Raw genomic sequence first — 12,472 nt, 5'->3', positions numbered from 1 at the left:
AAAAGAGGCTCAAATTACTTTGCTCCCCGTAAAACGAGTCTGTAGAGTGCCGAATAAAAATTATTCGAAGAAGGCTTACGCAACACTTATCACACTAAATGCTGTTACACTTAGGATACACTAAATAAAAATTTAATTCAGTTCAGCTACATGTAAATCAAATGCTAACAATTATAGCTAGCATGCTAACAATTATAGCTTTTTTATACACGTAAATGCTTTAAAAATCATGGGGTTTTATTGGTGTATTTTATGTCGTAGAATAAACCGTGAAAATGTTTTGAGCGTGTGTTCACCTCAGACCTTATTTCGGGCCTTTAACCAAAATCCCACTCAGAAAACCAATTGACTTCGGGACGATGGAACCAGAAGGGCTAAAATGCTAACTCGTTTCCAGGTTTTGGCGTACAAAAGGACGTCAGCCCTGCACCACTCTATTAAACCAGGAAGGTTAAGGGCTAACAATATCCAACAGGAAATAAAACTCGTCACTTACCACCAAAAAAGTACAGGAATTGATGGTGCACTTGAATGTAGCTCATAATGTTTTTTTTTTTTGTTGTTGTTTTTTGTTTTTTTGAAGGCAGTTTATAATGTAGTGGAACATACAGTTCCCTCTGGTTATGTCACTGCACGTGCAGCACGTCTGTTTGAGGGTGTGTTTAATAACCAAATTATATGATAGTATATATTATAAATCTCTCTATATATTATGTTGTATTAACACACACTGTAGGATACTACTACATCTGCAAAGCTAGAAGTATTGCGGACGACCCCTCTCACCCCTCTCACCCCCTCAGGGACTCTTCACCCTTTGCCATCTGGCAGAAGGTACAGGGGCATTTGTGCCACCACCACCAGACTCTGCAGCAGTTTCTTCCTTGAGGCAGTCAGATTACTCAACACCCTGCTGTTTCCCAAACTCACCTGGGCTAGTCGAACACCTAACTCAGCATGATTCAGCACACCTGCAAACTTTCACTTTGATATTATGGAACTGGTTTTTGCTGCTATACTTGTGCTGCTACAATACACAATAGTTTACAGCCATGTTCAGTGTTTTTAGAAATAAATCTTAAAGTCATGTCTAAAATAGAATCATTTAGAAACTGTTTAAATCTGTGTTTAAATTTTTAAAGTGGTTTGTGTGTGTGTGTGTGTGTGTGTGTGTGTGTGTGTGTATGTGTGTGTGTGTGTGTGCACGCACTGACATCTCACATCACTGCAGTACAATATTATGTCCTGACACTAATAATAATCATAAACTGACTGAAAAAGAGGGTGCCAATACGTATTATGAACGACCGTTGAAGGGTCAGACCGTGTTTATGAAGACTCTGTGATGAAAGCTGTGATAGCGGGCCAGATGTTTAACACATAGGATTTTTACTGCATCATAAAAGTTCTTTATTTCTTGCTGTGGCGTCTCTGAAGACATTCCTGCTCAGTCCACTGGATAATAAAAGAAGAAATGGAAATGGAGGAGTCATACTGGAAAAAATGAGAACTATGACATGGACTCCAGGAGGACTGTCCTCTAATAGATTATACAATAATATATTATGAAATATTGTAATAATAATTTAATATAATATTAATAATAAATAAAGCAGAGCCTGGTGGGTTTAAACACCTCCCTTTGCAACTGGATCCTGGACTTTCTGACTGGGACACCCCACCTCCACCTCAAGCACCACCACACTGAACACTGGCGCCCCCCAGGGCTGTGTGCTCAGTCCACCACTGTTTACACTGCTGAATCATAACTGTGCTGCAGAGTTCAGTTCTCATCACATCAAGTTTGCTGATGACACCACAGTCGTGGGCTTGTGATAAGTCAGCATACAGGGAGGAGGTTAACCAGATCACCGAATGGTATAGAGACAACAATCTAGCTCTTAATGTTGAGACTAAAGAGAAGATTGTCGACTCCAGGTGAACCTGAGTGGACCACTCACCCCTGCACATCAATGGAACAACTGTGGAGAAAGTCAAAAGCTCGTTTTTTAGTGTGTACATGACTGAGGTCATCAGCTGGACTCTCAACACCACCTGCCTAGCCAAGAAGACCCAGCATCACCTCCACTTCCTGCGGAGACTGAAGAGAGCCAAACATCCCCCTCCCCTCCTGACCTCCTTCTACAGAGGGATGATAGAGAGGATGCTCTCTATACCAGCTGACAGCCTTAGACCGCAAGACCCTACAGTGAATTGTGAGGACATCTGAAAAGATCATCAGAGTCTCTCTACCCACCATCTACACCTCATTCAACATCCACTGCATCCGCGAAGCCAGTATTGTGGACGACCCCCTCACCCCTCTACTCTTTTTGTTCTTCTTTTCTAAATTGTTCGATACCAATACCATACCCTCGTGTAAGACACAACCCTTTATTCAGGACTCACGATGGTCTGTTTTATCCGTGTAGTTTAGGTTGGTAATAAATACAAACTTAATTCAGTGACGTTTTTCACATAACAGAGGCCTTTTTTGCACTCAGATTTCATTTAACGCTGGTGATGTCGTGAGTAAGAGAAAGGGAACAGACATAAGGCAGGTTTTTACTGGTGAGAAAATAAGTTGAGGAGAAGTTCAGAAAGTACATACTACATTTTTAAGGGCTTCATGGTACTATTCATCACATAAAGCTGAACAGCACTGTATGAATTATAGCGTTTAAAGTGTTGTGTTCATGTGCTGTTTTAAGGATACAGCACAGTGGTTCACTGACGCACACATCTGCATTACACCAACTAGTTAATCTGGCAATCTGAAAACAGCTGACTCCCCGAGAGTCAGTGTATAATTCACACACTGGCAGAAGGTATCGGAGCATTCATGCCACCACCAGCAGTTTCTTCCCTGAGGCAGTCAGATTACTCAACACCCTGCTGTTTCTCCACGCTCATCTGGGTTAGTCGAACACCTAAATCAGCATGATTCAGCACAACTGCACATGTGCACTTTACAAAGCTTATGGAAATATGGAACTGGTTTTTGCTGCTATACTACACAACAGTTTACAGTTTATAGCCATGTTCTGTGTGTTTACTGTCCTGTGTATTTATTATCTGTGTAATCGTCTCACACTGTTGTGTATTTGCACTTTATGCAGACGTGTGTTCTGTTCTGTGTTGCAGCATGGTTATGAAGGAACCTCATTTTGTTCCAGTGTATGCAGTTGATGGTGCACCCGAATGCAGCACATAATGGTGTGTTTGCTTTTTTGTTTGTTTGTTGAAGGCAGCTCATAATGTGCTGGAACATGCAGTTCCCTGTGGTTGTGTCATGGCACGTCTGTGTGTGGATGTGTTTAATAGTCAAATTAGATTAGATTAGATTAGATTAGATTAGATTACAGCACGTGGTGGTTTAGTTGTTAGCACATTCGCCTCACAACTCCAGGGTTTGGGTCGATTCCCGCTGCTGCCCTGTGTTTGTGAGCATGTTCTATCCGTGCTGCGGGGGTTTCCTCCGGGTTCTCCAGTTTCCTCCCCCAGTCCAAAGACATACATTATAGGCTGATTGGAATGTCCAAAGTGTCCATAGTGTATAAATGGGTGTGTGAATGTGTGTGTGATTGTGCCCTGTGATGGACTGGCAGCCTGTCCAGGATGTACCCCGCCTTGTGCCCCATGCTCCCTGGGATAGACTCCAGGTTCCCCGTGAGCCTATTGGATAAGTGGTATAGAAAATGGATGGATAGATTAGATTAAATTAAATTATAAATCTCTTTATGTTATATATAAATTATGTTATATTAACACACAGACACAGTGTAGGATTCTGTCTCATGTTAAGGTTAAAATGAGTTATGTTTAATTCTAAACAGAGAGAAACACTGATATTTTTTATTCCATATACATATTAAATATTTATTTACATCAAGGCCTTGAATTTATGCGGGCAGCTAAAGGAAGCCAGTGGAGGGAGATGAAGAGGGGTGTGACATAGGTTCTCTTGGGCTGGGTGAAGACGAGGCGCGCTGCAGCATTCTGAATCATCTGAAGGGGTTTGATGGAGCTGCTGGGAGGCCTTAAAGCAGTGAGTTGCAGTAGTCCAGTTTAGAGATAAGAGCCTGGACCAGTATCTGTGTAGCCTGTTCGGTGAGGTAGGGTCGGATTATCTTGATGTTGTACAGGCTGAACCTAAAGGACTATGCAGTTGTTGAAATGTAGTCTGTAAAGGTCAAGCTGTCATCAAGAATCACCCCAAGGCTCCTGGCCGTCCTGGATGGCATGAGTCTAAAAGAAGAATCATTTAGAAACTGTTAAAATCTGATTTTAAATCTTTAAAGTGGTGCGTGTGTGTGTGTGTGTGTGTGTGTGTGTGTGTGTGTGTGTGTGTGTGTGTGCGCGCACAACAGATTTTATACACTTTACATGAATATAGCCTGACCACTAGATGGCACAAACTGAACACACACACACACACACACACACACACACACACACACACACACACACACACACACACACACACACACACATTATTTAGAAGGTAACAGACAGTGGACTGTTGATTAACATTATTCAGAACTACAGGCCAGTTTGTTTCGGGAGGTTTCTCCCTTCAGTCTCCTCTTCAGGAGGTGAGATGCTGATCAATTGAAGGTCTGGTGATCTGAAGGTCTGGTGATTGATTTGTAAAGTCTAAAACCTTCCACTCTCCCCCTGATGAAGTCCTGTGTTGAGGTGGAAGTGTGTTTTGGATCGTTATCTTGCTGCATGATGAAGTTCCTCTTGATTCATTTGGACGCATTTCTCTGAAAATCTGCAGACAGATCCTGTAAACTTCTGAATTCATTCTGCTGCTACCATCATGAGTTCATCATCAGTAAAGATTAGTGAGAATGTTCCAGAAGAAGCCATGCAAGCCCAAGCCATGACACTACCTCCATCGTGTTTCACAGATCAGCTTGTATGTTCTGGATCATGAGCAGATCCTTTCTTTCTCCACATTTTGGACTTTCCATCACTATGGTAGAGGTTCATCTTGTTCCAGAACTTTTGAGGATCATCTCTGAATTTCTTTGTGTATTCCAGTCTGACTTTCTGATTCTTACTGCTGATGAGTGGTTTGTATCTTGTGGTGTGGCCACTATATTTCTGCTCTCTAAGTATTCTTCAAACGGTGGATTGTGAGACCTTCACCCTGTCCTGTGTAGGTTGTTGGTGATGTCAGTGACTGTTGTTTTTGGATTTTTCTTCACAGATCTCACAATGTTTTTGTCATCAGCTGCTGCTGTTTTCCTTGGCCAACCTGTGCCATGTCTGGTTGTTAGTACACCAGTGTTTTCTTTCTTTTTCAGGACATTCCAAATTGTTATACTGGCTATACCCAATGTTTGTGCAATGTTTTCCCAGCTTCAAAATGGCTTGCTTTTCTCCTATAGACAGCTCTCTGGTCTTCATGTTGGTTTATCTTTTTTAACAACAAATGCAGTCTTCACAGGGTAAAAAGGTGCCACGTTCTAAGTTGTTTAATATGTCTAGATGTAAATATGAAGAAATGAAACCTGTAATTCTGATCTATCGTCTCATATTCAACTTCTGATTTCAAACCTGTATTTCTACAATGTACAGCTAAAACAAAAGAATTTGCCTTGCTGTTCCAATACTTTTGGAAGGGACTGTAACTCCCGGATTTATTCTGGATTTATGGAAATACTAGGTAAACTTTGTAAAAATATTAATCATGTGTATGTGTGTAGGATGTGAGCTTTATATTTTATTTCCCCTGATGAGTCGAACTATAATAACTAAAATATAACTATAACCACTGTAACTATAGAAACTGAAAAAAATCTCTACCATCATTATGACTTTATAAACAAACACTGATAGATAGATCAATAGATGGATGGATGGATGGATGGATGGATAGATAGATAGACTTCAGGAGCAGAAATGATCCAGAATGCATTGCTGCAACAGTCTGACTCGTTCAATCGGTTAAAGTGTAAATGGTTTCACGTAGAACCCTTTAACAACCTTTAAGAACATTTTTTTGTCTGAGAGTGCAATTCCACACAGTGTTCAGATTAACAGGATGCTGGAGGTTTGGGGTTTGAGACGGATGTGTTTTAATCATCTGCACTATCATTTGAGATTTCCTGTTTCACAGGAAATGCCACTTCACAATGCATTGGTGGGCGTGGTGATGCTGGTGCTGGAGGGTGTGGTGGTGGTGTTTAAAGTCCCATCACTGACCCCTGACCTCTGCTTCCTTCCCACCAGGCTCGGGTATGTGATAAAAGTGTTGTTTACTGTTCAGATTTTACTCCTTCTTACTGGAATAGCCCTTAGATCCACACACCGCCCGTCACATGTGGAAGTGCTGATCTGTGTTTCATCTAAAATCACACATGACATCACACAAACCATTAACAAGACCTTTATAACGAGGTAAGTACATGTTCAACACATTCATCCTACAGTGCTCTGACCTTACTGCTCAATAACAACATGAAGAAGAGGAAGAAAATGGAGGACAACGACAAAAAGAATGAGAAGAAGAAGAAGATAATGAGGAGGAAAAAGGGGGAGGAGTAAGAGGGCACACCCTGGCCCACAATCACATACCCAATCATACACTCTGGACATGACAATCATGTGGACTGGGGAAGGAAACCAGGAAGGAAACCCAAAGGAAGCCCCCACAGCATGGGGAGAACATGCAAACACCGTACACTCACGGCCATGACAGGAATCGAACCCCCAACCCTGGAGGTGTGAGGTGACCATGCTAACCACTAAGCCACCGTGCATCACTGTGATAATAACTCTAAGGATTTAAACGAAGCAGTGAACACACTTCACTATCATTTTGCAGAAAGGTTTTTGGGTCAGGCAGCCACATGGCGCCTCCTAGTGGTGTAAAAGGAATAGAAAATGCAATTTACATATTTAAATTAGGTAACTAACATGTCAGAAGGACATGAACAAGCAGCGATCAGGAAGCGTGGATCTGTCATGAATCTATCTGGGGCAGAAACACATATAAAGAAAAAAGTATTTTTATAATAATATTATTTAGTGTGTGTAGGTGGGGGGTAGCAGGAGGGGATTCTGAGTAAGTTGTTGATAGTGGACTTCAGCACGAAGCAGGAGAGGAGCTACCAAGGTTAGGGTTAGGGTTAGGAGAGAGTGGACGGTTTGCATAAGTTCACGCAAGACCTGTCATGGTGCTGTCACATCAAGACCCTGGTGAAGAAAAAAGGGCCCGTCAGTGTTTTTACCACCTTTAAGAGACTTTAAACTGCCCACTTCCTGAGCAATTCTTCCTGCATCCTGTACCGATCGAGAGCATCCTGACAGGAAGCATCACAGTCTGGTTTGGTAACAGCACCAGCAGGATAGTCGAGTCCTCCAGAGGGTGGTGTGATCCTACATCCTTCTTCTATTCATTCATCTTCAGTCACCACTTTATCCCATATCACTCTGTATTTTATAAATATTTATTATATATGTGGGGAATTTTCATCAATACATCTACCTCAGCTGAATGCTGCAGTGTTCTATTACACAAAACAACTGCATAAACCCTCACAGAATTCGTTGGCTTCTATTGGTTGCATGTTATGTCCATTACGGACCAGGAATGGTAAAGGTTTTAATGCTTAGCTGATGGTTTGTAATGGTATTTTAGTGGAAACCATTAGAATTTCTTTGATGGTTTCTGTTGTTTTTTTTTTTATCTAGTGAGTTTTTAGGGTTACCCTATAGCTCAACTACATCTAACCCCCCCCACACACACACACACACACGAAATACATGAAACTAGTGCAAAAAAAAAGTGGGCATTAGCGCAGGGAAACGAGGTCATCGGTTCACACACACTTCTGATTTCCGGACATTTTCCAGTCCATTATCCTCGTTTCCCCTCCCCCAGTCTTCACTAAACCGTATATCTGAGAACACACACACACACACACACACACTCACATATTAGATTTCATTCTGATTGTTTAGTGATTAGTATTTAAATGGGATTTAAATTGGATGGAGCTGTGAAGGACTTTACATAGATTTTTAGGAGATCTGATCTTCACTACTCCAGTACAAACCTTCAGACAGAAACTACATGTATATTGTCTTTGGTGTTAGTATTTGTAAATATAATGCTACACACTCGACTGTAGTGTGTAATAAGTGTTGAGATGATAAGAGGTGAAATTATTGAATAAAGTCACAAATGTTCCGTTTTACTGTGAAAGTGGGGCGCAGTAAGAGTTAAGGAGCTCATCGCTTTCTGTCTTTCCTCCATCTGTTTTCTTGCAGTGTGTGTGGGTGTGTGTGAGAGTGTGTTTGAGTGTCAGTGTGTGTACGTGCGTGTATGTGCGTGCGCGCGCTGTATAAACCACTTGCTGTGGCGTTTGTAAGTGAAGCTGAAGCGGGGAACGAGACCATGGATGTCACTCAGCCCGCGCGCACTAACGAGTCGGAGTACGAGTTCGATTACTCGGATTATTACGAGTTAGACGCGCTGGCGGACTTCCGGCCGTGTGAGAAACTTCAGGTGAAAAAGTTCAGCCGTTATTTCCTGCCCGCGTTTTACTCGGTCGCGTGCGTGCTCGGTCTGCTCGCTAACTTCACCCTGCTGTTCGTGTTCACGCGCAGCAAACCGGCGAGACGGGCGCATCCCGCGTGCGTGCTGTGCGCGGACCTGCTATTCACCTCCACCTTTCCGTTCTGGGCGGTGTACGCGTCGCGCGACTGGATCTTCGGCGCGCGCGCGTGTAAGCTCGTCACGCTGGTGTACGCGGTCGGTTTGTACAGCAGCAACCTGTTCGTGGCGTGTGCGGTGCTGCGGAGCTGCGTGGACGCCGCGTGCGTGTTCCGGTGCCTGGGCCGAGTCGGAGAGACCAAGAAAAATGTAGTGTGTTGCACGTGCGTGTGGATGCTGGCGTTTCTGGCCGCCTTGCCGCACCTGAACTTCGTGGAGGAGCGACATGTCCACGGCGAGACCCAATGCTTGTACCACTACACACACAGCTGGAAGATCTACACGCAGCTCCAGCTGGTTGTCCTCATCTTTGGGATTCCGTTCCTGCTCTTGCTCGGTTCCTCTATCACCTTGTACCTGCGCACACGTTCCTCAGGGCGTTCCAGGATGGCGAGACGTGCGATCATCTCCACAGGGCTGTTCTTCGTGCTCTGGTTCCCGTACACGCTTGTGCTGATACTGCACATCCTGCAGTACCTGCACGTGGTCTCGGATTGCAGTGTGAGTCTGCACATGGACCTCGCCATCCAGAGCACCGAGTGCATCGCTTTCTCTCACGTCTTCATCAACCCCACAGCGTACGTGCTGCTCAATAAGCGAGCGTGGAGGGCGCTCAAAGGGGAGTGTGTGAGCCCGAGGGAATACCTGCTGGACGTGTCGGAGAACATGGACAGCGTGTCGAGTCAGGACAGCGGCGTGGAGTTAAGGGCGCTCCAAAGTGTTCAGAGTTTCTCAAATCCTGAGTATGAGCGAGGAAGCGCTGAGAAACAAGGCCACTTCCTACCACACGCCACATAGCCTTAACTGAGCCCACGACCAAGTGTCTCTACATGAGTCTAGAATAAAAGAAACATCAACATCTGGGCAAAAGTAAACAACATTGTGCTGCTTATATTCTATTAATAGAATTGTTATTTTTATATGAATAATCAGAATTAATAGCCTGTATGTAACTTGTTTATGTAAATACACTTTATATAAATATAGCATTATTACTGGATTTTAGCCACTTTATTAGACCATTATTTGTACAATACCATGAGGAACACACTCTTGCTGAATTAAATAAATCAGTCAATAAAGGAACACACCCTTCTCTATGTGGTGTCATTGATATTAAAACAAACGGTCAGCTAGAATGAATTTCTGATCCTATCCACACCCATGTGTAAGCCATGTGTGAGCAGGGTTTTCCTCAGATTTCTTTAAAAAAGCTGCCCTCCAGCTCACTTTTTCCTCACCAGATGCGTGTAGTCATGGCAGGAGAAAAACAGGCAGGCTGAACAACACTGACTAAAGTTATTTATATGTTATGAAACCACAGTGTTAGTCACCACTACAACATTTCAGCTATTTTAAACTGTTTCATTGTGCTTTATCGGAGTGGATTAGTGGCGCTAGGATGTGGCGCTCACTGCCGTGGACCGGGTTCAACTCCTGGTCAGCCCGGAAAATGGGGAGGGTTACATCAGGAGGGTGTGAAATCCATATGTGTATGGGTGATCCGCTGTGACGACCTCGAAGGGGAGAAGTCAAAAAAGGGGAAAATAGGGGTTCCTAAAGAGGCTCTTCTTAAGGAAGAATCAGGCACATGTGATCATGTGCTTTTTAACATTATTGTTATGCCCTGAATTTGCTCACAATTCAAGTGAACCCAAACATGCGACATGATTTGAATAATATTTGATCATGTGTGAAAATGTGAGAAAAATATAACCACTGTTCTCAACAGCCAATCACTGATCGACGTTGTTCCTGACAACCAATCACTGATCACCATTTGCTATTTTCTTCAGCATAGAGTTTGGTGTGAGTCCATACCAGCATCAGACTCACGTAAGACTAAGGGCCTAAACTCTGAAGGCAGAGCTTGTATGTTCTTAAAACAGACATGCTCTACTTTAAAAAAACAAACAAACAAACAAACATTGATGTATTGATGTAATGAAACAAATGACTTTAGGAGGATTTACACATGTACATCTACTTCACCAGGCTCGACTGGAAGTCATACTTTATTTGTTATCAACTAAACTCTTGACTGTGTTGGTGTTACAGGAGACGTTGTGTACGTTTTACTCTTGGCTTTTTCTTTCAAAATCAGGGTCTCACAGGACAGCCTTCGGGCACAGTGGAGGATTTATGTTTATTTTAACAGATAATCTCAGTGTAAACCATGTGCCAGGAATTCCACAGGAGGAGATATGACTTAGTAGGAGATCATCAGGGCCTTCTACGTGACCTGTCTTAATGCTGGGCAGAAATGATTAGCGGGTTATTAGTGAGTGAATTCCATAGCTGAATGACTCTGACTCTAACTGTTGTGGTCATATTTATTAAACGTAAACACTGACCTCCTCTGGACCTGTTCTTCACGCCTCTTCTTCACTGAGTAAAAATAAACATGTTCTTTTCAGCCCAGATTAATTATATCAGGTTTTAAATCTCTAATCAAGATCTTAGCACAGGTTTCTCTGGTTTGCACGAGTATGAGAGTAAAAATACTGAGCTGGAAAACTCAGTCCTGCCGTTACTGCATCGGTTTTGTCTTGACCACTTCGGTTCTCACAGTGCATGGCCCACTTCCTGCTTTCGTATCGCAGGTATCTGGCGTTTCAATCCAAACTGCACCATTCCTTGTTAATGGTTGGAGAAATTTTCCTGATAGTTCAGAGAATGATTTCTGTTTTACTTTTTGTCGTGTAAGCCTTTTTTTTCTGCTAAATATATTGTTCTTGATTTGAGAGGAAATGGAAGTGTTGTACGGGTTTTGTGATTCATCAGCAGCTCTGTAGTGGAAAGGTCACATTTCAGGGGTGAAGCTCTGCAGCTAAGGAGTGCATGGTAACGGTCAGAGTGGCTGTCAACAGCTTCCAGTAGCAATTGCTTGAGAATGTGTACTCCTTTTTCTGCTTTACTATTAGATTGAGTATACTAGCCACCTGGTGTATATAGTTATAGTATTTTGAGAATTCAAGCCACTCTTTGCAGATGAAGCATGGACCATTATCACTCCTAACAGCGTGCAGAATTCCATTGGAAGAAAGATCTCACACACTTGCTGATGTGTTTGACATCCGTGTCCATCTCTGGGAAGTCAGAAAGGTAAATAAATGATTACTAAATAGTCATTACCTTTTAGATAGAAGAGGCCCATTTCTATCTTCTTTCCAGTGTTTCCATCATATGCTCCACTGCTCCATTGCTGACACAATTCCAAATGGCTGATGTCTGAAAAAATGCTGGAGAACTGAAGATAAAATATTTGGAACTATCCAGTCTATCCAGAACTTATTCCAGTCTCAGATGCCAGAAACCCTGTGAAGCATCCAGCTTTTTAAAATATTTGGCACTTGCTAATGCATTGGGATCTGATGGTTCTGGTGTTTATTCATGCATAGTCTTAAATTTCCATTCTTTAAACAAAAAAAAAAAAAAAAAAAAAACACATACCATGGGTTTAAGCCAGTTTGTTGGCTCTTCAGATTTCCTGATAGCTCCAAGTGTCATTCTGACCAGTTCCTTCTTTAAAATGTCATCTGCTTGTGTATTTTTCTTTCAGGTGATTTTTTAGGTGAAACACCAAAAGCTTTGAAGACATCTGCAAAGCTTTGTACTATGGAGTCCACAGAGTTTGTATCAGGTTTAATTCCTCACATGCTTTATCACTGAATCCAGTCCTTCAGTATCAACAGAGGTGAAGTTTTTTAGAGCCACATGTTTTTTAAAGGCGTGTTCCAT

The 12,472-nt window shown here is 42.5% G+C and overlaps 1 protein-coding gene across 1 annotated transcript; it reads left to right on the top strand.

Moving 5' to 3' along the window:
- The first annotated feature begins 8,413 nt into the window (after positions 1 to 8,413).
- Positions 8,414 to 9,529, top strand: LOC108267117 (atypical chemokine receptor 2). The gene has a single exon (XM_017471081.3). The coding sequence runs from the start codon at positions 8,414 to 8,416 to the stop codon at positions 9,527 to 9,529; it is 1,116 nt and encodes a 371-aa protein (XP_017326570.2).
- The last annotated feature ends 2,943 nt before the right edge of the window (positions 9,530 to 12,472 follow it).

The sequence above is a fragment of the Ictalurus punctatus genome, chromosome 7 (genome assembly GCF_001660625.3).
Source record: "Ictalurus punctatus breed USDA103 chromosome 7, Coco_2.0, whole genome shotgun sequence".
Classification (NCBI taxonomy): Eukaryota; Metazoa; Chordata; class Actinopteri; order Siluriformes; family Ictaluridae; genus Ictalurus; species Ictalurus punctatus.
The sequence above is the reverse complement of the archived record's forward strand: the minus strand, read 5'-3'. Positions and strand labels throughout refer to the sequence as shown.

What these genes read in the sequence shown, in the direction of transcription:
- LOC108267117 (XM_017471081.3), top strand. Translation starts at nt 8,414, where the DNA reads ATGGATGTCACTCAGCCCGCGCGCACTAACGAGTCGGAGTACGAGTTC.